General features: G+C 49.3%; 1 protein-coding gene across 2 annotated transcripts in view; it reads left to right on the top strand.

The window, feature by feature from the left end:
* The window catches only part of FGF12 (fibroblast growth factor 12), a 241,538-nt gene that overhangs the window by 125,429 nt on the left and 89,938 nt on the right, over nt 1–26,171 (top strand). The window contains exon 1 of one of the 2 annotated variants that reach the window (XM_075418078.1): nt 8,070–9,534. The exons of the other annotated variant lie outside the window; for it this stretch is intronic. Within the exon in view, the coding sequence (XP_075274193.1) occupies nt 9,336–9,534 (199 nt within the window). The 5' untranslated portion in view covers nt 8,070–9,335. Of the gene's footprint in view, nt 1–8,069; nt 9,535–26,171 lie in introns of those variants that run through there. 2 annotated transcript variants of the gene reach the window in all.

Consider the following 26,171-nt stretch of genomic DNA (forward strand, 5'->3'; position numbering starts at 1 on the left):
GGAAGTCGGGCAGAAGGGACTATTTGTGGTTGCACAGTCTGGTCTCCTACTTCACTCAAGTCAGGACTGCACAGAGCAAGTCCAGTAAGTCCTCTGTGGCACACATATCAATCGGGCAAGAAACTTCTACACAAGTGGGATTAGACTAGGTGTTAAGAAGAGCCTTTCTCAGCTGAGGGTGGTGCAGAGCCACGTTCCCAAGGGAGCTGTGGAATTTCCACTGCTGCAGGTCCCAAAAGAGAGATCAGACCAACCTTGTCAGCAATGATGAAGGTACTGCTGACACAGTACAGGGGTGACCTCTCCAGGGTCCTTTGTACCCTGTGCGTTATGATATCAGCTCATCTATTTTTGAAAGAGGTTGGCTCTTAGGGTGAAATGATAGAGAATCCATCACAACTCTTGCCATGTCATTCTCTACATGAATTACCTTTGCTACTGACAATCAACATGAGCCTTTCCTTGACTCATAGTCTCCAGATCTCATTCTGACTTTGCTGGATTGAAAGAGCCCCTCCTTTCAAAAATGTTCTTACTGAGAGGTGAGAGATTTATCAGCCATGGCCAAGTCTTCTCTTTTATTGTCTTGGATACACAGGATCTCAACCATTTTTCTGCTGTGGCCAGATTTTCAGCAACAGCAAACTATTAGTGGCCGCAGTATTAACAGACCAAATATAGCAGAGTACCAAGAGCATTTTCACAGGGTGGCCCCCTGTGAACCTACTGTAGATGTGCTTATTACTCAAACAAGGAAACTCAACTGCTCGAGTCTCTCACTGTACCCGTATTCTTTGTAGACCTCAGACCATCTTCAAGCTATGTTCTGATCCCTGCCACTTCCGAAGCGTGGCCACCAGACTTCGTGACTTTCGTGATACCAGTGTTTGCTGTGCTGCGTACGAATGTGACAGAGCATTTCTGCTTCTGCTCCCTATTGCTCCATGCATGCACCCATGTGCTTGGGCTGTCCTTGCTGCAGTTCTGTGGAGAAAGCTCCCATTCAGCTGTATCTCTCTCGTGGTTCCCAATTCCCAGAGTCACTGCTTTCTGGGAAAAAAAAAAAAGCCTAGTCTTGAAGTAATACTGACTGCACAATTTATCTCCAGAGGTTTGATCTGGCTGCATTAAAATGAGACTTGTTTCTATGAACTCAATTTCCACATCAGTTCAGTTTATTCTCTTCACCAGACCTGCTGCGATCATTGATTACTACTGCATTAGTCTTTGTATCCTTGGCAAACTTGGATTTGCTTCCAGGGCACTGATATCTTTATTGGTGTCTGGATTGCAGTAGCTGTGAGAACCTGGGGAGAGGGAACGTGATTTCATTTTAGTCAGGAGATAGAAAAGTTAATTTATCACTGGGGAGGGAAATAAATTGCAATGCAAATAGCAAGCGGTGTGTTTGGAGGCCAGGGGTATGTGGGGGAAGTGATGTATTCACTCAGGTCCTTTTTACCCAGCACTTTAGGTCAGCGGGGGATGAGGGAGTCTTCAAACCTTGTGCTAGCTGTATGACAGCTGTAATCTCTTATTTACGTTTAGTGTTGAGTATGCCCCTGCAGTATGCAGGACAAAATAAGCAGGTTTGGTGAAATAAGATGCAATCTGGATGCATGTAACTTCTCAGCCATCCTGAGGGCAGGATTAATGTCCCAGCACTCCTGTTCTGCAGAGCTTGATGGCAGCAGGAGTACCAGGTTTTGTCAGAGTCGCTGCATTTCCCGCGAGCTCTCTGAACTGCAAGGAGCCTTTGCTGGGTGAGAGAGCAACGGGCTGCCCTTTTGAAGCATTTCGCTTCTGACCCAGCAGGATCCGAGATAGAACCTGGTTCAGGATGTGAGTGCTGGGCTGCTTACAGATTTGGAGGCTTCATGAAGGGATGAGTGAAGTTTGGGGTCAGAGAACTTTCCAAGGCCTCTTTAGGTCTGGCAGAATTCATTATGTGCAGACAGAGAGATTTATGGTTCTGGAGGGAGTTTGTTATTTCTCCTTGACAGCTTCTTCTCCATCCTCCTCTCTCAACCTATGCCAGTGCCACACATGTGCATGAACAAGGCTGATGTCTCCAATCTCCAAGCCTTGACTTGCTGGAGAGTGGATGCTCCCACGGCCCTGCTGGAGGAACGCAGTAGGGATTTTGTTCTTCCTCCCTACTTTTTATCATTCTCAACCACGTAATCGGTCTGTTTTGCCTAAGCTGAGATCTAATCAGGAAGGATCTGTGTGACTTTCAGCAAAGTCAGCTCGATGGAAACTTTAAATTGAAAGGCTTTTCCCCACATGCTTGAAAACAGTTTTGGTTGGCATCAGTGCCTGGTTGCATGGTTACAACCTGAGGAGGTGTCGTCATGTGAGCAGCTTTCCTTCCTCCCGGGAAGGGGGAGAAAAGCATGGGCAGCCCCTTAGATCTCCTGAGCCCAGGGATTTGGAGGTCCTGGGTCTGAAACTGCACCACAGGATCACGGTCCCCTCTCCACCCAGACCACATCACCTTCAGGCAGGTGAGGTATGAAGCCAGACACAACCAGTTCAATGTCTATGGGAATTAGGCACCTCTCACATTATTGAAAGTGTAGGTCAAAATGGGCTACAGGTTGCCATCAAACAGGATTAAAAGACAGTGATGGGGATGGCTGACCTCTCCTAGGGAGGGGAGGGCTGTAGGAGTTGTTGTAGGAGTGCCTCTACCCTGAGGTCTGAGGACTAGGTCTCTGCTTCAGAGAAGGGTGTGATGTGTGGGTGTTCAGTCTCAGGCTCACAACTGGGGTTGTTCTGTAACGGCTGTTTCACTTATTTCAGCCTCAAGCGCCTGCTCTGCAATAAAAGCACAAGGGATGTGGTCTTTTCCGCTTTCTTGCCTGCTATCAATGCAGACATAAGACCTGGGATGAGATCTCAAGTCCTCACTCTCCTTTCCCTTCCAGTTCCTTGTAGTTCCTGTGGCTTAGGGCTTTTAGATGGGTGGCCACAGGTGAAAAAGTCCCCAAGGGGGTGGATAGAGGGAGTTACTGGATGTTGAGAGGAGACTAGTGGAGAAGAGGAGGCAGAGGGAGGGAGGAAGGGAGGCAGATGTCTGTCCTGCCTTTCAAATTCAGCAGCTATAGTTCAGACAAGGAGTTACGCTGAAGTGGGTGCCTCTAAGCATGGAGCAGCTGGTTGGCTGTGTGTCCCTTGCTCAGGAAGAGAGAGGTCTTAGCTCTGCCTTGCACAAGGTTACCTGCAAGTAGAGTACCTTCCATTGTTCCTTGACTGGAAACCCTCCAGTGAGGCCCACTCTCTGCATTGCCTTAATGACTGAAGTGCTATGTGGGACCTGTCACTGGGCAGGTGTTGGCAGGCCCATTTCCTTGGACTCCTGCCACTAATGAAGCCACAACTGATGCTCATCACTGCAAGGAATGCAGTTTTTCATGCCCTGATTCCACTGTGGAAGGCAATGGCAAAATGGCTAATGAACAGGACTGGTGGTGTGGGGTGGTAACAGCATCTTTGAGATGAGCCCACCTTGAACAAGGCCCAGGTCTTGCTCCGACACTTGGGACAGTCACTGACCTGTCTGCAGGGAGGTTTCTTTTCATACGTGGGAACAGTTTCAGATGGCCCCTGCTGCTACTCCTTTTCAGGTTTCGTTTTGGGGACACAACCTTTGCAGTAAGACGTGGGCACCAGAATTGACCCTAGATGGTGACCCTTCCTGCTGTTTCCAGCAGGTGGTTCCAGAACCCAGGAGACAAAGTCGGTTCAACAATAGAGAAGACTTCTTGAAGAGAAATGCATCATGGTGTGTTCATTCCGAGACAGCCACAGTTGCCTTCAGTGAATCAAAGCTTTCTTGTGTTCCCCTGCCTCCACCTGGTATAGGCAACAAGTCACAGAGGAGAAACAAAACCTTTGGTTAAGTAGAAATCCTCTCTTAAAAGGAAAAAATGTGTATAAGCATGTAAAACCCAAGTAGAATTATTTCTTTTTCTGGGCCCTGGTTGGTTTTGTTGTGTTGGTGCTGCTTGTGGCCCCGTTTTTGCAGCAGTGGTTTCATTCAGCAATCTGCGTAACTGCTTACCTGCCCCTTGCTTGGAGACACAGACAAACCCAACTTCTCCCCAGGCTAGAGCTGTTTTTAAAGACACCGGGTAGGCTAATGAATACTCCTCCTGATGAGTTGCAAATTTTGTTGTAATTGAATCTTTGAAGCCAAAAACAGGGGTGAGGGGCCCATTAAATAAATTATTTTGATATAGCAATCAGAAGATGCAGGCCCTTCCATGTTTATTAAAAGGCTAAGTCAGCTCAGAGCTCAGCTGTGCGAGAAAAGCCCAGAAAGCCAGCCAGTTTTCCTGCTCCGCTGCTGTTTTAGGGCCAGATCGCTCTCCCTGAACAGCTTATTTTTAAGTGGCCATGTGAATTCTTATTAGGCATGCAAACAGATATAAAACCTTGCATCGTAAACAGAATTACCTCGCACATAAAACGAGAAAAATACTGTAAGGTCTTGTCTTTTCTTTATCAGGTTATCCAGGCATGTTTTTTTAAAAAAGTCCACCCACGCAGAGAGGCTGGGGAATGCCAAAGCTGCACGGATTTTAATTATGCTAGACATGCAACAAGGGGCTACCTTGTAAAGAATAAAGTTAATAAAACATGGATATGGGCTTAATTCTGCTTAATAAGCAGCTCTAGCAATGCACATTTTAGATGTAATTTCCACGGTGTGGAAAATGGGTACACTTCTTAAGAGGTGTCTGAATGCAGACTTTTAAACTCCACAGTGCCTTCCTATTGGAAGAAATTTGTTGCTATGCTGCTGTGAAATGGTGAATTAGGCCATTCATAACTGTTCACCAGAGATGGGCGTCTTTCTCTTCCCCATTCAACTACAGCAATACATATATACACTTTAAAGTGGTATTAAATTTAAATCTCTTCCTTCACTTTTGTGCAAGCATTTTCAGTAGCTATGCAGATAAAACAGCAAAAAACCTGCATACACTCCTCTCTGTAGTTAGCTCTGTGTGTACAGAATTAGTAACGTAGAGATATGCCTAATGACTGAATCTACAGAACATAGCCCATGGCTTTTGAAGGCTCTATGAAAAATAAACAGGATATTATGTTAGCAACCCTGCGGGAATTATTGCACTTCACTAAGGAAAGATGCCAATAACCTCCGTTTTGACCTAGATAGATTGTTCTGTTTAGGAAGGTAGGGGAATGTAATTCTAGATCTCTTCTCTGTTGAAGCCACCAAAGCCCTGAAATTCAGCCAGGCCTTCATTTTAAACCTCAGCATAGAGGGCAGAAGAGTTTCTTTATCAAGTGAACAAAACCTCAGAAATGACAGTGTCTTGAAATGTTTTTATTGGCCTCTGTCCATAGCAACTGCCGAATGCATAGGCTCCTGTACGCTTAGTGTGGGGTGGGGATATTTAACAGGCATTGAGAGTCCGATTCTCCAACAGCCGTCGGGAGTCTGACCCTCTGCCTGTTCCCGTGTGCGGGATGGGGCCTTTCTCCACAAACTGCAGGACGAGCATTGGCAAATCTCTCCCGTGCGATCAAAACACCATCTTGCTTGTTCATTTTATGAACCCGTGCTGTCCTCTCCTTCCTTCCTCAGAGTGTGCACTGTGCAGGTTTCCAGTCTGGGAGTGGAGGTGAGGAGAGAACCCGGGGGAGAAGAGGCAGGGGAGAAGAACTGCCTCAATTACATCATTGATATATTATTATTTCATATCATGTTATATCATATCATATTCTAGATAGATAGATAGATAGATATTGTTTTTTCAAAGAGTCTTAAGGAAAAATGCCACATTGGCCCAGTTTGGTCAAAAACATTGGCTTCCATAGGTGGCAGTGAGGAATGCAGCTCCTGGATTCGGCAGGGGCTGGTTGGTATGGAACAGCGCAGGCTGCCCTGCCCTCAAAGAGGAGTAGCTGGTACAGATTAAAATGGGAGATGTTTTGAGCCTTGTTTGCCCAAATGGAAGTTGAAGGAAAGAACTTCTACTGGCAGAGACCGAAGCACATGGAGGCTTTTCTGCTTCACTTGGCAGCCCGCCCAAGGTAACGTTTCACCTGCAAGAATGACAGTGCAGGAGCATGCTGAGGCTGGCCTTCAGTTCTCTAGCTCAAGACCGCTCTGGGCTTGCTTAGTGTTTGTGAAAGCATGGGCTGTTCAGAATATTTTGTGGAGCTGGGGCGTGATCCAGAGTGGTGCAGAGCAGATGCGCATGCCAGTAATGTCACCAGGAGTTCATGGCACTGTGCCCGCATTCAGAACCAAGCCCTGTGGACTGCTTGGCCATCTATAAATACAGACAGACCTGCCTGTTAGCAAACGCAACTTTATTTTCAGTTTCACAAGCTCGGCTTTAATTTAATTCCATCATTGCAGAGGCAGAGAGACCTGAAAGAAGCATTTCTTCTTGGAGTTGCAGCAGCTCTCTTTTCAGACCCACAAATCATCAGAAAAAAAACCTGTGACTAACTCTAGCACTGATTAGGATCATTTTTAAGTGCAGAGCTGCTGCTCCTAGTTTACAGCTACATGAGAAAACAAATTAGTCGCATGTCAAAATAACTGAAACTTATCTAATGGGGGGGATAAAACAACATTCTTTCACCAGAGATTTGAAGACTACAGGCAAAAAAGTATCTTTATATATAGACAGAAAACCTCTTTCTTGGGAAGATGTCAGATTTGCTCACATCCTTTGAAGATGAAGCTTTGGATAATTCACTGGACGTTCAGACAGTGATTCTCTGATTGCAAACAGCTTTCTTTAGGCCATGCCTGTACCTTGTACTGCAACATTCTTTGATGTCAAGTGAAATAATCCGGCAGAGAAAATTAAAATATGAAGCATTTTAGCTACAGGAAAGGGAAGAAAAATCTTTATTGATTGGGACAGTGAAATCTGCTCAAAAAAGTTGGCAGCAGCTAAAAAGAGATCAACAGCCAAGCATTTATATCTCCTGAATGGTTTCGAGTGTCTTCCTCCCCTGTTCTCTGCTAGAGAACCTGATTCCACCTCAGTTTTGCATGCATGGGGATTAAGAGTGAAAGTCAGGAAGCAATGCCAGACTTTACTTAATTTTTCTGGACATAGTGGGTGTTTTTTTCAGTTGCCTTTTTTTTTTTTTCCCGATACATTGTAATAGTTTAGAGATTAAGTTCTTGCAGGGAAGTAGTTACAAAGATCATCTTGCTGAAGTTGGTAATTCCCAGGGGGGGAACCCCCAATTTGTTTGAGGTGCCCTCTTCAGCTGGGTACACGCTGCACCCCAACAGCTTCGGGACTAGGTTAGTCTCGTCCTGCTGCTGGTACTCGCCGAAGCGTAGCTGGGGCAGGTCTCCCCTCCCCAGCTGAGAGCCCCCCCCCTCTACCCTGACCGCTGCACGCTGCCCCAGGTATCTTGCTCTCCACCTCCCGTACGTACACTCTAGGTCGAACCTGAAATCCGGAGAGCACCGTTCTTAGGGCAGCGGCAGCAGGCACTGAGCTGGGTAACCAGAGACCGATTTTCTGCATCTTCAATCTTCTTCAGCGCAGTTTTGTGGCTGGAGGCAGGAGGGAGCCGGCCGGGCCGTGCGGGTTGCCCCCAGCAGAGCTCCCGGGGGCCGGCAGACCGGGGGCAGACCGGGAGCTCCCCCGGCGAGGCACCGACCCCCGGGCAGCGCGGCCCTCGGGGTGCCCGGGGGGGGCTGTCGTCCTCCCTCCGCCCGCACGGAGGAGCGGGGGAAGCCGCGGAGATGCCCGGTGGCTGAGCCTCGGGTGCTCGGGGTTGCCTGCGGCAGGGACCGAGGAGGTGGCCGGGGTGGCTGCGCAGGTCGCAGGCGGCTCCCTCGGAGGGGCCGGGCCGGGGCTGCGGCTCGGGGGAAGCCCGGGGTCCCCGCGGGGGGCGGCGGGCCGGCCCGGGGGCTGCCCGGGCGGAGGGGGCAGAGACGCCGCGGAGCTGCAGTTGCCTTGCTCTGCCTGCGCGGTTTTTCCTCATCCGAACCTCGATCACGTAGGATTGCGTAGAGCAGGGCGAGCGGGAGCAGCTGCAATTCTCCCCGAGCCTGGAGCCCGGCTCCCGGCCGGCACCGACCCGCCCGGCTCCCCGCCGCCTTGGCAGCCGCCCCGCACGGCGTGGGCGTCTGGGGGGCTTCCCCGGCCCCTCCCTCCCCTCTCCTCCCCCCGCCTCGCCTCGGCCCCCCCCACCCCCACGGTTCCCGGGCCGAGCCGGGCAGGAGGATGCGGGCGGGCGGCGGGCGCGGCTCGGCTCCTCCTCGCCCCTCCGCCGTCGGGCGGCACCGCGGAGCATCCTGAGCCCGGCACGGAGCAGCAGCAGCCGCCGCACCCAGCCCCCCCCCCGCCCTTCTCCCCCTCCTCCTCCTCCTCGCCGCCTCGCATCGCTCCTCCCGCCGCGACAGCCGGGCCCGGGGCAGCCCCGGTGCCGAGCGCTCCGCGGCCTCCCGCCGGGCCGGACGATGTGGGTTGCTGCCGTCGGGGAGAGCCGGTGCCGGGGCAGAAGCGGCGAGCAGGGCTGGGGGAGCTGCGCTAGCCATGGCGCTGCGAGCCCGTGGCGCCGAGCTGCGGCGATGTGAGCCCGCACCCGCGGCCCGGGCGCTTCTTTTTTTTTTTTTTTAATTTAATTTTATTGTGTCGCCTCTTTTTTGCTCGTCCGCTGGCCTGGTGCTTCTCCCCGCCGCTGCTTTTTCCCTTCCCCTCCCGCCCTCTCTGCGAGCGGAGTGGGGAGGGGGGGAAAAGAGGAAGAGGAGGAGTGCGAACACAAATGCAGCGCGGCTCGCCCTGAGCCCGGCCGCGGGAGCGGAGCCGCAGCCGTGTCCATGTGCGAGCCCCGCCGCGCCGACCCGCGGAGCCACCGCGCTGGGGCCGGGGCCGACCGCGGGCCGGGGGGGCTCTGACTCATCCCGCGGCCCCTCGCCGGCGGCTGCGCCCGGGCGGAGCGGCACCGGCGCCGCAGGGACCCGCGGATCCTCCACCTCGCACCCCCCCACCCCCCCTTCGGACGCAGCTGCCGCCGGCGGACCCTCTGCGAGCGGGGCGGCCGCCTCCCGGATTTACAAGGCTCCGGGCGGGGGTCTCGCCGACGGCCGCCCGCGCTCCCCGCGGACAGACCCATGGGCGGCGGGGTCCGGCGGCCGGCCATGGTTGTTAGCCCGGGCGCCCTGCTCCGCCTGGGCGGCTGAGCCCTCCGCGGCGCCGGGACTCGGGGCTGCAGCGCGTTAAGCGGGGGGTCCCCGTCCCTCGGCCCCAGCGCGGCGGCCCCCGGAGCGGAAAGGAGCGGAAAGGAGCGGAGCGTGGGGGGGCCCATGAGCGGCGATGGCAGCGGCTATCGCCAGCTCGTTGATCCGGCAGAAGCGGCAGGCGAGGGAGTCCAACAGCGACCGGGTGTCCGCCTCCAAACGCCGCTCCAGCCCCAGCAAGGACGGGCGCTCCCTCTGCGAGAGGCACGTCCTGGGGGTCTTCAGCAAAGTGCGCTTCTGCAGCGGCAGGAAAAGGCCAGTGAGGAGGAGACCGGGTGAGTACAGCGGGTCGGGGCCGTGGGGACCCGCTCCCCGGCCTGGGGCAGCCCCGGACCCGCCGGGATGGCTGCTCCGGGGAGGGGTGGGGATGGGGGGGAGGGGACCCGGCTTGCTCCGTGCTCAACTTTCGCCTGGGTCGCGGCTGGTCCCCCCGCCACCCCGGGATGGAGGGGGGGGTGGGCGCGGAGCAGCCGGCAGCATCCCTCCGCCGCTGCCGAAGCCTGAGCAAAGCGGATCCTCGGGTCGGAGAGACCCGGCGGCTTGATCCGTGCAAGCTTAACCCAGAACCGTGTCTTTCCGTCTCCCCGTAGATACGCTTTTCAAACAGGCTCATTTTATTTTCTGCGTAGTGACAAGGAAATCGATCAATTAGAATTGTGGCCATTTGATAACTAGATCCACCAAGTGCTACTTCTCGAGCAGAGTTGCATAGGGAATTTTGTTAGCTCAGAAAGCTTTCCAGATGGCAGCTGTACGACTGTTGCACCTAACAGCGAGCTTGCAAGGACCTAGGGATGCGTTTTAGGGTAGTCTTTTTTTCCTTTCTTTCCTTTCTCTCATGTGTGTGTGTGTGTGCTTTCAGTCTCGGTTCCTTGTGGGAAACTTTAGCCCTAGCGTACGTGTTGCTCACATTTCCACGATGAAGTCCCACCACCCACAGTTTCAGTTCTGAGGAGTGCTTTGTGCTCTCAGCCGTCCTTGGTACGTGTGAGAACTCAATACCTGGCGAGGGCAGGCCCTCTGTGATTTCTCAGTAGAATTAATATTTACTTCTTCCCTTATTTTTTCGTTGCTATAGATCACCACTAAGGTATGAAAACAGCGACTGGGTTGAGAAGCTGCTGTGAACATGTGCTCTTCTTAGGCGTCTGTTAGTATCGTGGTTAAAAAGAGTGACACTTGTTTACTCAGCTCTTAGGGTCGTGCCATCAACCTGTGTAATCCTCCCATGTTTCCCATATAAGTTAATATTTTGGTTGTTGATTAGTCTCTTCACGAAGCCCTTTTTCCACATCTGAAGTCTGTCAGTCATGACTCTACAGCGAGGTGTCAGAGCTAGCTGAGGGCTGCTTTTCTGGTCTGTAGATTGAGGATCTGTACTCATGTGAGGAACAAAAAGAATTAGGGGGAAAGCCTCTCAGCATAGAAGGCCACTTACTGTTGTCGACAAAGAGGAAGGAATAATTACTCTCTTTGATTGCTCTTAGTGCCCCTGATTCACAGGCCATGGGGCAGGGACTGTATTTAGATAGCAAAATGCCTCAAGACTTACAATGCAGGGGCGTTAGGCTGTGAAAACCAGACTCTTTAATGATCTGTTTTAAGATAGTTACCAAAAGAGGACACAAAATACCTGAAATATAGCATGACTTGAAATAGTCGAAAGGAAAACAGTTGCTTTTTTTTTTTTATTGCGTTATGATGACTCGTAGCTTGCTGGCCCATCCAATATATTAGTTATTCTGTGAGCACAGACCAAAAGATGGCTCTTGCCCAACAAGTGTGGTCATTTTGTCTCAGGAATCATTCTCTGTAGGATCAAGAGTGGGACCTGGGAGTCTCACTGATGAAATCTCTCCCTGTTTCTCTTTCTTCCCCATCTCCATCTGCTATTGAATGAGGTCCCTCAAGGACTAAAGGGCTGGGAAGTCTAGACCTGTTACCTGGATTTCAAGATGTTTCGTCTCATTAAAGTTTGGGTGACTTTTACAGCAGGGTGTGGTCAGTGAGGCTTTTTGCTGGTCCTACTACAGCACTTCCAGCTGCATAGGTCCAATTCTGCTTCCTTTGGACTCACTAAATGCCTGTGAAGAATTGATGAACTCTAAGAATTCCCTCAACTTGCGTGGGCTTTCACGCTGAGGAAGGTGTTCAGTAACTTACAGACCAGAGTGATTTAAGGAAGATTTTTTATTGACTTAGAAGAAGGATCAATGATGCTCAGTGCTGTAAAAATAGAGCTGTTCAGTCTCTGAAGTTGTCAATCAATCACTCGTAGCCAGTACTGTATTCATTTTATAAAATTAAAGAAGTATAGGAATTAAGTTGCTCTGAAAAAAAATCAAGTGTCCTTTCCTAGGCTGTGGACTGTGTTTGCTTTAGTTGCCTAGATCCATCTTTTAAATAGAGATTTATTTCACTGGTACATCCTATTCTTGGACTCAGGTGTGCTGCTCAGAAGGCAGCAAGCCACTCGGTTTGCTGCTGCTCGGATTGTTTATTCAGGGAGTGTATTGTGCCCAGATAACTTATTCATTGCAGAGCCGCTCTTCTGCATAGAAAATGACATGCAAATGAATTGAAACTGGTTTAAAGAAATGTGCACGCATTGTGCAGTGACCCACAAGCCCGGTGATTATGTGTACTTAATGATATGCTGGCTCAGTGGTTTCCCAGTCAGTGAAAGGAACGTGAGAAACATCCGTGTTCAGAAGGGGTACAATCCCATTTGGAAGTGGTACAGTGCTAGCAGAACTATTTTACCTTTTTAAACATGACCTCATTTTATGGCTATGGGGAGTAACTGTAAAAATACTTCGCATTTACAGAGTGATTTTCATCTGTAGCACTCAACAAGCTCTACCAAACGAAGGATTCTCCCCATTTTACAGAAGGCGAGACCAAGGCGTGGAGCAGTTACCTGACACAGAGACCTAATTCCCGATGTGCGTTCCAGCACGCCGCGCTTTGGGCCCCTCATTGCCAGGGAAGTTCCAATGCGGCAACAGTGGAGGTGTAGCAATTTGCACCGTTACGCAAATATAACTCTGATGGTGGCTCGTGTTCCCTTTGCTCTTTGCTTTTGTAAAAGTAATCGTGTGAGCCTATGTCAATTAAGTGTTTTTTAATAGGCAGCTCAGTGGTATAACTAAAATATTCAGTAAAGATGTGTGTTAGCAGAGTTATTCTGCACCGGTTGGCACCTTGTGCTCCACTTCGCAACCTGTGTGAAACAGGAGTGAAATACTGCTCTCACATGGGAAGGGAGAATTCGCACCCGGTAGAAAGTCAGGCTCACCCGGCGGTGGGCATGAGTAGTCACAGGTTTTGGTTAGCTGTGAGGAACCAGGTCCATGCAGGGACATCTTGGATAATCAGAGCCATTAGCTCCTCAGGAAAACACTGCAGAATCATCTCATTTGTTGGTGGCAATAAGCACCATGTTGTAAAACGAGCACTTGTTTCGTCTGCCTTTTCAACAGGCAAAGACAGCTCTCTTGCATGCACGCTCTATGTTCTTTTATATTTCTTGCATGTGCTTGGCTCTAAGCTGTGACTTGGCCAGTTTAGGACAGGCCAAATCAGGACACTGAGTCCTGCGGACTAGGCCGAACTTGGACACATGGGCGTAATCCCGTTATTGTGGGTTAATGCAGGTCATTGGCTGGAATTGTGCAGGTGCCAAGCAAAATATGTGTATGTTGAACAGCACCTGTACAATTCTATGTATAAAGTACAGCTAGGAAAGATTAAATTATATAGTTTCCTCTGACTGTAGTAACTTGATAGAGGGTTCAGAAGAAATTGCTGTATGGCATGGCTTTTTGGTGGAGGTTCAAGAGATGGATCCTTCATCAGAGAACGATAGATCCAAGAGGTGAATACAGAAGACTAGACAAAGCAGCTCTCTCTGCATGACTTCATCCCCTTTGCGGCTTCTGCATCCCTTCTTCAGCTGTTCTGTAATAGACTGGAAGCCCTGGACTGGTGGGTCCAGCTTGGTTGTGAAAGCTGTGGCCATTGCTTCACCAACTGTCTTCTCAGGCAGAGCTCACCCTGGAGAGATGGGGTGGAGGGGGCCTTCCATCATGCCATGACCACTGAGCAGCGAATCTGAGGGCTCTGGGGGCCTTTCGTGAAGGGAAAATGGCTGGAGCATCAGGCACAGCATCTGTAGGGGCTGGTGGGAATTTTACCTGAGTGAAGCTGGCTGAAAGGGTGTCATTACTGAGGGAAATCATATTTGAATTCAGGCAGCTTTGGGTCAGGTAGTGCCAGGCACTGCATAGCATTGTCTGCATCCCTTCAGGCATTGCTTCCGTAGATGAGTTTCCAGCTCAGAATGCAGAGTTCAGTCTCAAACAGGTTTTTTACCCCATGAAAAAGAAAACAAATTCTGGATTTTTTTTTTTCCTTTTGTTCCCCCCCCCCCCCCCATCTGATATATATTTTGTGCTTCTCCAGGAAAAGGATGCTTGTCCTTAAGGAGGTCTAAAGGCTTCTTCGAAAGTGAAGAAAACAGCTCATACATAGAAATAAAGCAGTAACTTAAAACATGTTTTCCCTTTGCGGTGCTTCTTATTTTGAATAGTAAATGAAGATTTGGAATTTCAAATATACAGATGTAGATATTTTGGCAGCAGTATGACTAAAATATAAGGGCAACTTTAGTTGAAGGACGCAGAAGGACTTTGTTCATTCAGAGATTCATTTAAAACATTTGAGAAGTCTGTCATCTCTGCAAGCTGTTAAATTCCCCGAGTTAAATCCTGAAGTCCTTTCTGATTTCATGCAGGGTGAAAATGATGATTGACGCTCATGGAACAAAACACTTTTTTAGCTCCTCATTAAATTTGTTGTAGTCCTTGCCTGCTTTTATGGAGTAGTTCATGCCTAACCTGTGGAATTCGGCCCCTCTGTTGCTGCAGTGTCCTGGTGGCGGCTACATTATCTCAGTGCATAGCTACTGTCTGCAGTAGGATTCGGGCTGGATCCCAGCACTTTTCCATAGCATATGTATGTGTATCTGGGTGTGTGCCCAGCCAAGGGGGGTCCGTCACATTCTTCTGCCAGCTCCTCTGCAGAATTTGGTGCTGTGCCCCATCTCTGAGTGGCTCGGGGGAGTGGAAATGCCTGGAAATCCTGGCATTGCCTGGTCAGCAAGAGCTCTTAGAAGTACTAGTTGAGATGAGGGTATGTATTCCAAGTAGCGGCCAAGCATGAACCTAGATAACATTAAGGGGAAGGAGCACAGGCTTGAGGGTGTGCGTCCTTCTTCTTTGGGGCAGTCTGTCGGTGAGGTCTGCTGTTGGTGCTGTAAACTCCTTCCGCACCCGCTAGTGCTAATGAATGCTGAAATAATCAGGAGGGGAAAAAGGCTTCCTCCTGCTCGTGACAGCTCAGCAGATGGGTTTCATTTTATCAAATTGATCCCCGGGGGTGGTATCACACACATTCGTGACTTGCAGATGTGGTGGCTGTCACGGTGTGTGTCTCTGCTCAGTTACTGGGGGGGTCAGACAGCAACCCCGAGCTCCCTGGCTCTAAAATCAGGGGTAGAACTGCAGGCTCCTGGCTTACTCCAGAGCATGGAAAATTCAGCGGCCAGCCCACTTAGCAACACAGCTTGTGGGTGAACATGTCAGTCAGTAAGCCACTTCGTACTAGTTCTGGGCTGGATATAGTTGATGCCAAGAAAATCTGTGGAAGTCATCCAAGCTCCTAGAGGGATGGATATATTCTCTCCCCATGGCCTCAGGGGTAGCTGTGCTTGTGGGAGCAGTGAAAATCATTAGCCAGCAGAGGAGGTTCACCATTAGAGCAATACAAATGATTGATTTCTCCGTCACCAGCCAAATGGAAAAGTCAGGATAAGAAGAGGTTCATGAGTGATTATTTTTCCTCCCCATAAAATAAAAGATCCGTATAAATCAGTTTATCATTGACTGATATAACTGGGTTCTTTTTGGGGAAAAAAAAAAATGTGCAATTTCAATTGGAGGGTTTTTATATGTGTATTTTTCTTTAACTTTCAGGTATACTTCTAAATGAAATGATGCTTTGAAATAAAGAACAGACGCTTGAGTTCCAAAAATCCTGAAGTGAAAACAAAGTTTTCTTCCTTCCTTGCTTTGCTGAATTCATCACGATTTTAGAATAGTTTCAGTAGGCCAGATACTGCATATTTTAACAGATATCTACAACAACAACAAAAAAATAACAGCTTGACTTGGGCAGTGTGGAGAGCAGAGCTGCCACAGGAGCTGAAGACATTGTAACAATCTCATTCCCGTGAGAGACAAACGTGGCCTTGAGTCTTGCTATCTTGAGGAGCAAGTGCAAACTCACTTGGGCTTGTCTTCCTTCCTTCCCTTCCTACCCCAGATAGGCACACCATGAACTGCCAGATAGCACGGTGGCCAGGTAGGCGTTTGTTCCATCCCTCTGGCATTTGTTCCATTTGATCCATCCCTCTGAACAGTCATGTGCACGTTATTTCTGGGGGTTTCCTACTCCCGCGCAGCTGAAGCCAAGCTGTGATTTATTATTATTAAAATCAAAGCAAGAGTTTTAACAAGCAAAATGTAAGAGATAGACATCTCTTTCATATTTGCAAGCTCCGTGGCTTGGCAGAAGAAGGTGACCAAGAGAGCAGTACAGGCAAAGCAGCTCCAGAGAACTAACCTTTAAATAGATGTAGATTTCCGTATGCTCCGTCTTCCTGTGCTCTGTTCTAGCAGCATTGCATGGCTGCATTACTGCTGTGCTTTAATCATGGAAGTCTCTTGTGAAGTGACCTATACCAAAATCATTTACCCTTTACCTGGGCTGCACACACTGCAGTCTGTCAGGGAACAGTACCTTTAGACTCTGTTCTCCTGTTTAATACGTGGCTCATCTCTATTCCCTAGCTAACGCAATATTCTCCATATTAATACATTATCCTTTCTGGGCATAAAGCAAACTACTACATCTATTTTTTTTACCTTCGCCCTATTCTGACATGTAGCAGAATCCTGAAATAACTTGGCCTTTCCGGAGGCTGGTTTTGCTTTGCATCTCTATTGAAAGCTGCAGTAGAGCCACAGACACGCTTTGTGCCCCTCACGCAGTGAACACCGCTAGCGGGAGCTCCTGGAATAAATAATTTTTAAAGGAGGGGTTTGTGCTTTGAGGGGAGTCAACGTGGACACTGAATTTTTGCAGCATGGCTGTAGGACTACAGCTTCCTGACAGTGCCGTCTCTGAAAATAGCAGCTACGACACATTTTTAAAATGGCAAACCAGAAGGCAGCTTCCTAGAGAGCTGTGGAACACGACTGTGGTATTCACTGCTCAGGCAGACTACTCCGGCTTTTCCAGCCCCCACGCTGCAGCACAGACAAGTATCTGCATGCTTGTTCCACGTACTGAATTGGGGCTTTCTGAAACACTGATGGAGCTTACATGGCTGCTGAGATAATTCAGCTGGATGCACCCTGAAACCTGTCAACACCTCTGCTGTCCCGTGCTCGTTCCAGCATGTCCTGGCTAAAGGTGGCTGAGGAACAAAACCATGGGCTTGGAGGCAGTGTGATGGCTCAGGGCAGCCAACTCCAGAGAGCTCTTAGTGTCCTCAGGGATGAGCCACTGGCAGGTTACTGGTGTAAGGGTCAGGACAGTGAGGAAGGCTGGCTCCATGCAGTGGCTCTGGGCATTTCTGGTCTCTGCCTTTTCCCCTGGGAGTGGTCTAGACTGCAAGATTGAGGTTAATGCTGGAAAGGGCATCATCACTGAATGGGGCTTTGCAGCTTTGTTCCTGCATCTGCTCTGCGGCTTTGGGTTTGTCTCTTTCCCCAGTGGCACCGGGAGGTGACTGTGCTGCTATGCCTGGGGTCCTGCTAGGGAGATGCCCTACAGGCTGGTGCTGCTCCTGGCAGAGGTCTAAGTCTGGAGGAGTATTGAGCTCTTGTGCTGACCCTGGCTTGGGTCAGGGCAAAGGGGGAGGTAGCAATAGCAGCTCCTTGCTCTTCTCGGCAGCACATGCATCTGTTGTACCTGAAGTTGTACATGCGAGGAAGGGGGGGATTTTGCCCAAGGTACACCTCCTGCAGAGTCTGCCTTGCGTCAGTGCCCCCTTCTCCTTCCATGTTACCGAGCACAAGGATGAACTCTACTTTGGGTGGTGCGTGGCACCATCCTGTTCCTAAAGAGAAGCCCTCAGCTGGGGACCTGTGGCATGTCTCTGGCCAGAAGGTGGGCAGCCGTGGTGAGAGGAGGGGAGTGGTTTTGCTGCCGCCTGCCTGCACTCCCTGTCTTTCTTTCTGGGGCCTTTTCAGTGCGAATAGTTTGTGTTTGGAGTGCTTGACTCCACTGATAGATGTTAGAAAAGGGTAGATGTGAGAAGGCTGGTTGCCTCCAACGGCAGGGGCTGGATTTGAGGATGAAGATCCAGGGCTAGATACAGCCGCTATGGTGACAGAGAGCACTGAGCTTCTCCCCCATCCCACTGCAGCATCTATGGAGCACGCTGCGCAGAGCTGTCTCCCCGCGGCATTCCTGTCTCACCTTCCCTCCAGCAGCGTGCTCTGTTAAGGGGACGTGTTACATCCGGTGGACAGCTACATGCTGTGAACTGGCAAAATATCCACAGAGAGGCAATAGAATTCTGTTACTTGTTCCTCTTTCCCAGCTGAAAGCTGATCGCGGTCATGATGAAGATAAAAAACCCCCTGAAACGTTCCTTTCTTGAAATATTTAAGCATTTTGGATTGAAAAGAAGGAAGAAAGGAGCCAGGTCTTGGGGTTAATAGAACATGCTCACTTAATTGATATTTATTTTGAACAGCATAGTTTGGAGTCCCCTCCCCTTGCTGGCTGCACATATAGTTTCTTTGCTTAGCAGTTGCCACCCATATTGCCTGAACTGCCAAATAAATACACTCCTTTCATTCCCCAAAGCAAAACTGTTTGCAAAAGGTCAAGCAGTATGGGATTGCTGCAAGTGAAGTCAGGCTGCAAAAAGTCAGTTTTCATCTTCCAGAAAACTGAAGAGCAGTAGAAATTAGCAAAAAGACACAGTGGTTTTGGCTTCCAGGGACCAGCCCGGGGTTGGGAAGCACACGGCAGTTGCTGAACGATGCTCCCCGGGGACCTGGGAGCCACCAGGCTGCAGGAGATGCAGGGATCACACCTTGGCAGGCGAGGGGCTTGGATGGTCCACCCGCTCCCGAGCGGTCCTTCCCCTGGCACGGCTCCTGTAACCAGATCCGGGTCTGGATTGCTGGCTGCCTGCACCCTCCGCCTCCGGTATCGATCTGCAGCCATCTGTGAGGGCATCCTCTGGTGACCAACATCACACTCCTGTGAGGATTTTCTGTGATGGTGGCTAAAAGGGCTGGCAGAGCACACAGTATAACCACCAGTTCTCTACTGGCTTTTTATGGTTTGGTTTTATGCTCTTCCTTATGGGGTCTGCCTGCTGGCTAACACACAGCATCGTTATTTAAAAATTTATAAACATTTGGTTTGGTTTTTGTTTTGTTTCCTTCTGTGCCACTCCTACTTTCTCGGCTTCCTTAAATATTTCTCTACTGTTTTTGTCTCTGTTTCTTCAAAAACACAGCTCTACTTTCCATTCAGTAACTTTCAGATTTTAGAGCTAGAGCCTGATAGCAGCTCCTGAATGATTAGAAACCACCAGGTGAAGTCTGGGAGCTCCTTTGCCCTGGGCCCTCAGGCAGCAAGTGGGTCCTGGGCAGCTGGAGGAGCAGGAGTTGTGTTTGGAGACCTGTCAGAGAGGCAGATTTTCTGTTTTCGCTCCATCTGCGCTGTGTCATCCTGAGCACACGCATCCCCAGGGAGGGAGCGCGCTGTTTACAGCTCTCTCCCGAGACAGCAACGGGGCGGCCAATGAACCTGGCTATCTCATTGAAGTCCTCAGGGCCACGCAACATCGGGAATGAGGTGTTTGTAGTGAGATATGAACCATGAAATGCCGTCCTTATTTAAAAGAGCTTTAGATGGAGCGAGGCAAGTGGTGGCATCCTCACACCACGAGTGTTTTCATTAGGTTGATGGAAACCTTTGGTTCAGATGGAATATTAAAATCACTCTGCAGGTAAAAAAAGGTGTATTTTCACAAAGCAAATGGAAAGAAGAAAGAACTTTGTGGGTTTTGGCTATTTTTAGGATGATCTTGCTCTTTGAAGTGTAATGTTCTTTCAAACCAGAGTGGCACAAGCAGTACATTTTCTTTATGCATTTGGGTGTTGTGCAAGATTTGTCGAAATTCAGTAATGTCATAATTTTGGGTCAAAAAATGCTTGCAAACTGCTACAGGAAGACTTGAGATGCATTAGTGCAGTGAGCAAAAAAATTCTTATAATACAACCCAACTGATGCAAGCTTTAATTTTTCCACATCACAGGCTCATTACCTGTTAAATAAAGAAGTGTCACACCTCTCATCCCTTTGGACAATGCTGCAGGAGTGCATGAGGAATAATATAGCAGAAGGGGACATTCTTGCCTGGTGCTACTGAATGCTTGCAGCGTGACTGGGACCCAAATTTTACCCTGAGTTGCCATCCAGTGATTCCCCAGGGCTATTCTGTGAGCTGGTGTTGGTAGGACCAGCTACCCTCCCCAAGTGTCTTAAGTGACTAGTTTCTGCTCAAGTGCTTGTTGATAGCATGTTCCGTCAATTTCATATTTTAATGAATTTACTTTCCTAGATGCGTGGAGCAGTGTGGAAGAACGGTGTAGTCATTTCCCTAGCCTGTTTTTTTTGTGTGACAGCCTTCTTGGTGTTTCTGCAGTATTTCCAGGCCTGTTGGATTGATGGGGGAAGCGGAGAGATTTAGCATCTGAGAATAGCACAAATCACAGTGCCATGGCAGGCATGAACAGCAGGCTGGATGATGGGCTGAGGCCAACTGTATAAGGTTCAACAAAGCCAGATGCCGGGTCCTGCACTTCGATCACAACAACCCCATGCAATGCTACAGGCTTGGGGAGGAGTGGCTGGAAAGCTGCCCGGCGGAAAAGGATCTTGGGGTGCCGGTCGACAGCCAGCTGAACATGAGCCAGCAGTGTGCCCAGGTGGCCAAGAACGCCAAGGGGGTCCTGGCTTGTGTCAGGAGTAGTGTGGCCAGCAGAAATAGGGAGGTGATCGTGCCCCTGTACTGGTGAGGCTGCACCTCGAGTACTGTGTTCAGGTTTGGGCCCCTCACTACAAGAAAGACATTGAGGTGCTGGAACGTGTCCAGAGAAGGACAACGAGGCTGGTGAGGGGTCTAGAGAACAAGTCTTCTGAGGAGCGGCGGAGGGAGCTGGGACTGTTGAGTCAGGAGAAGAGGAGGCTGAGGGTGGACCTTATTGCTCTCAATAACTACTTGAAAGGAGGTTGTAGTGAGGCAGGTGTTGGTCTCTTCTGCCAGGTAACTAGTGATAGGACGAGAGGCAATGGCTCAGGTTGTGTCAGGGGAGGTTTAGGTTAGATATTAGGAAAAATTTCTTTACGGAGAGAGTGGTCAGATGCTGGAACAGGCTGCCCAGGGAGGTGGTTGAGTCCTCATCCCTGGAGGTGTTCAAAAAACATGTAGATGTGGCACTTTGGGATATGGTTTAGTAGGAATGGTAGTGTTGGGTGGATAGTTGGACTTGATGATCTTAGAGGTCTTTTCCAACCTATGATTCCATGATTCTGTTCTGCTCATGTGAGGACTATTAGTGATCTGGTGACTTGCGTAGGGCACGTCAAGGTGAGGGGAGCTGGGGACTCTGTTGTGGAGCCCTTCAAAAACTTGGGGTTCAGAAGTGTGATAATGTCACCAAATTATTGTGACCTAGCAGCAAGGCTTGAAGGGACCCCCTATGTTGACTAGTCCAGCCACAGCCCTGCAGTGACACCAGACGTCCATTCCACAGACAGATGTTTTTTAACCGGTTTTTTTACATCTTCTCATGGAGCAAATTCTAGGTAGAAAGAATTTCCTAATAACCAGACCAAATCTTTGTAGGAAACCAGAAAGAAATCTGCTTAACTGACAATGAAGAAGTTTTATGCTGCACATTGGAGTCAACAACACAAAACACAGCCTTTCTAACTGTACAAGCGGCAAAGCTCTGCCACAAGATTGCCCAGGACTTCTGATCCTTAGGACGCTTCTGGGTGATGCGTGGCCCTGTGGGAGACCCCATCTTTCTTTGTACGGTGAGAGGTACTGCAAGCATGGGGAGAGGCCAGAGCTATTCTTCTATTTCTCCCTCCTGCCAGCCCCAGGCAGCAAAGCCCATCAAGTGGCATCTCCAGGCATCATCCTCTGAGCCTGCCTTCCCACCTTCTTTGGGGACAGCACAGCTGTGGCCCCTTCTTTGCGGGTATGAGCTTTGGGCTCAAGCATCCCTCAACCCTAAACCTCTGCAGGGTGAGGGGTACACATTTGCTAAATGTTTGTGCAGTGCTTGAGCTATCCTTGCCAGCATGGGGAAGGTCTGAATTTTACTCCCGATGTTTCCCCTTTGGGGGTGCCCACTCAGGAGCTGGCACAGCCCACGGGGGCCAGGGAGAAGCCCCTGTGAAGGGGCACACACTTGCTTGGTTCTTGGAGTCACATCTGCACCCAAATGAAATGCGCTCTTTGATTGTGGGCTCACACATAATATTTATGCTATCCTCTGTTTCACTCTGGGTGAATATGCTGTAATTTTGGCTAATTACACAATATGTCAGGAATAATTGCAGGGTGTTCCTCAAAATAAATAATATATCTTGCATGCTCTGCTATCCATACTTATGAGCATGCTTTAACCTTCAGTAGCCAAGGCATTGACTGTGCTGGAAAATGACAGCTTAGAAGCTGTAGCTACATCTTCTTTTTCGTTCATTTTTTTAACTCCCTTACTTGAAAAAGCTCACCCTGCGTAAATTCTGGAACAGCGCTACATCTCTCCTTTATGCTTTCTGTTTCTGTCGGGCTTTGGCTTTCTCCTCATCAGAGCTCAAGTCAATAGAGGTGTAGAAAATTGCTCTTTAAAGTGAAATGTTTTGAAATTTTGACTGCTGGTAAAACACACTGGATGAACAGAGCAACACAAACTGTGTCCTGAGGGAGGTGAAGACAAACCCAGGAGTGCAGTTGTTCAAGGAACTGATTTTTTTAGTTCTCTGCTCAAATAAAAGAAAGTTTGTGGGAAGGAGGAGATTGAGATCCAATGCAGTATTTTAGTCTACTTAAAATGAAACTTTGACTTTCATCTCCAACTCTCTTACATCTTTCTTTTCCACTATATTTCCAAACAAAACATTGCCTCAAAAGACAAAATGAAACCTTTTACCCTTTTCAGATCTCTTTTTTTCCCTGTTAATGAGATTGAATTTGTGTATCACTTCAGGTGCTCTTACTCTGAATTCTTTAATAAAATATTCATCTCACCCACAGATAGTCAGCAATTCTGTGCCAAATAACTGGTGGCAGTTAGGCCACCACTCCTCTCCCACTTTCCAACCCATTGCTTTCACCTGTGGTGGTGTCTGGGGACCTGTCTTGGCCCTGCAGTGCTGGAGATGGCTGTGTCATCCTTAGCTTGTGTGCAGGGACTGCTCAGAATGAGTAGCTCATGTCATGTACATCAGTTTGGCATTTGCCTACTAGGAAAACCCATCCAAGACTTTGGACCTCTTTGTCCTTGAGCCTCGGACCTTAGGTGGCTGTTGTATGGGGTCAGGAGCTTGGGGAGCGAGTGAGCTGCAGGGTGACTTCTCCAAGTTGTACCATCCATAGGATCCTACGAAAAGGTGGGTCTGGGAGAGACATGTAGCAGCGGTCCCATGTTGCACCCCCCATTTTCAATGCTCGATGATTCCTTTCTCTGCCCCTTACCTTGGACTTGTGTTAATAACCATGTAAAGCTGATTCCCTTGACATGGCAGAGCCTGCGTGATGCCAATGCTGTGAAACCACATCCTTTCCACTTACTCTACAAGTGAGAAATAAGACTTCCCTGGAGGGACTCATCTTTGTAAGAGCAAAACAGGCATAGTGCAGAGCTTTGCACATGTCTGCTCCTTGGTAGAGAGGTGCAGGCAGGCAGCTGTGCTCAGTGCTGGAGGGCTAATTACTATTCCTCCTTGCAGGCATCAGCACAGGAAAGGAAATCACTTCTCTGGATGCTCTTTTTGCCTACAAGGTGCCATTCTGCTCTAGTGACTCACTGACGGTGACAGGAGGCGGTTGCTTTGATGGGTGCTGTCATCGGCTTGGGCCCATCATCCCTCTGAGTTAGGTAAATGTCATTTTTGGAAGCTTGTCCTTCAAATGCAGAGACCATCCCTGTCAGCACAGCCTGTTATTTCATGTAATGCATCCTGGAAACACCAGTTGTCTCTCTGTAGTTATTAGCCCTGGGTGGAGATTCGCACTTGAGATGAGTAAATACATGAGTGTGCTGCGCAGCCCTATTGTCTCAGAGTCATTTTCCTCTCAAAATAAATTCCCTATAATTGGAGGGTGACACTAACCCTGTAATCACGTTGAACTGGAGCTGGGCATCGCCTGCATTCTGCATCATCAGGAAAGGAGTTGGGATCAACTGTTTGGTGCCCCCAGAGTTACAGACCTCGGGAATAAATTTGTTAGCATTAGTTAGTTAGTGTGTTTACATCTCTCCATCCTGCGCAATCTGCCCCTGTGTTAAGCTGAATGGCTGTATCTAAAGGGGTTCATGGCAGCTTTGCAAGGTGAGGTGGGATGCCTGGCTTTGCAGGGAGCCCCGCCTGATGCTTGGGCAGCTGCCGCTGCCCACCGTGATGTGACCTCTGTGCAGGCAGCATGAGCAGGCATCCAAATGCAAATGCTGTCCAACCTTCTCACCTTCAGCTCTGCATGTCATTTGCCCTCTCCCTGCCTATTCCTCGGGGTGCTACAGGCTGCATTGCCCGGTCCATCCAGGCCACCTGCTTGTAGGCTTCCTTGAGGCACAGCACATCCTTCTGCTCCAAACAGTTTTGCTGAGGTTAGCCACAGAAGCCATGGAAAACATTTTGTAGGGCTGGGAAATGTCCTCCTTGCCTCTGCCTGTGTGCTTTTCTGTACTCTTTGACTCCTGTGGGAGCTGAAAATGCTCAGCACTTTGCAGCAGGATTTCCTACCTCCACACCCAAGTGACAAAGCTGGAGTATCCTCCAGGATCCCCATGTGTGGCTGAGGAGGCTTTGACCTGCTTCGTGCAGATGCAGTCACAGACACCCACACGCAGCATCTGCTAAAGGCTCACGCTCTGCCGTGGTCGTAGCTTGGAAGGGCTGGGACAGGCATTCAGCGGGGGCAAACACACCCCTGATCTTCAAGGGCAGCAGCTCCTTGCATAGCTGTAAGTGCTGTTATTCCTGAGCTTCCCAGTTTGGGTGGGTTCAGTGAGTCATCATAGTGAGCTGAGCTATTAAACTTTTGCCAACAGTGATGCATTTAATTCAAGACAGCCACTTACTTCATCTTAACTCCAAACACCCTGGGGAACTTAGAAGCTCCTGGATGGGAAAAAAACCCAACATTTTTCTCCCTCAGATTTTCATCTTCCCTTTCCCCCCAAGTTCTGTGCTGATGTCTGTCACCATAGTAATCTGTATGGAGCTCACTGGTGCATTTTTGTGGTGAGTTAATACAAGCCTTCATTAATACTGTACTTCCGAAGGAGGGATTTTGGTGCCCTTCTCTGTCTGCATGTGTTTGCACTATTTGGCTTATCGAGTATTCTGGAACCTGTCCTTTTCAGGGGAGGGGAACTGCAGTTTCTGCAGTGACATTTTAAACATGGAGTTAATCTAAGTAAATTAGGAGCAGTTTACGCTCTGACTTGAATGCTGGTTTTGGTGCGTTAAGGATTTGAGTGCTGGTTGGGTGAGTCATAAATCAACCTCCCATTAAGACAGCTGCAGCCTGAATGGGGGAAATAAGAATAATGGAATGTGTAAATTCCAGGCTAAAATGTTTAATTGCAATAAACAAATGTTTAAAGAACATTTAGGTGAAATATGCTCCTGAGATCTATTACAGGTCCCATGCTTGCAGCCACATCCTCAGCAAAGCTGTTGCACAGGCACAGAAGAGAGTCAGCAGCATGCCCAGCCATGGTTCAGATCAGGGCTGGAGATGCTTTCTCCGTTTGCCAGTCCTTCGCAGGTACCAGAGGGGCTGTTTCGGGAGCCTGCCGCTGGCATCTCTGACAGCCCTGCTGTGTGAAGACCAGGTAGAGGTGTTGAGTCAGAACATGTTCTGGTGCAGAAAACAAATGGGCAAGTCTCCTGTTGAAATTACGCAGTAGGTACCTTCCTTTTACCTCATTTCAGGTTGCTGAATATAAAATGGCTGCTTGCCATCTGAGCTAGCAGAGTCCTCTGATGTTTGACGGCTCGTTGTGCAGAGAACAGTAACCCCCAGAGCTTCAGAATTTATGCCATAACCAACACAGAGTACCAGTGGCACCCAGCACAGTAACTTCTGGAGTGGATTTGAAAGCAGTTCTGCACCAGCAACCTCAAACAGAGGCCTCCCTGCCAACCAGAGTTGCAAGAATCCTTGGAGCCAGTGGCTCAAGTCTGTGGAAGGCCGCTAAGCCCTTCATCTTTTCAAGAGATTATTGAAAAGCAGCCCCCCTGAGATCCCTACCATTAACTCGGAGAGTTCAGAGGAAGGTGTGAGTAGGGTCTTGCTGAGTCCCTCTAGATTTCCCAGCCCAAGGCAAAGTGGGGTCTGGCTTGCTGCAGCCTCAGGTAATCATATTGCCGTAACGAGAGGTATTCTGTGAATTGCAAGAAGTGAGGCCATGGCAGACTGCCTTCCATGAAGGAGTCTCAGCTGGAAATCAGAGTTGTGCCCTATTGCTTGGTGCTCCAGAGCACAGGGTTTGGCTTGGATCGAGGCACTTGATAG

The sequence above is a fragment of the Opisthocomus hoazin genome, chromosome 4, assembly GCF_030867145.1.
Source record: "Opisthocomus hoazin isolate bOpiHoa1 chromosome 4, bOpiHoa1.hap1, whole genome shotgun sequence".
NCBI lineage: Eukaryota > Metazoa > Chordata > Aves > Opisthocomiformes > Opisthocomidae > Opisthocomus > Opisthocomus hoazin.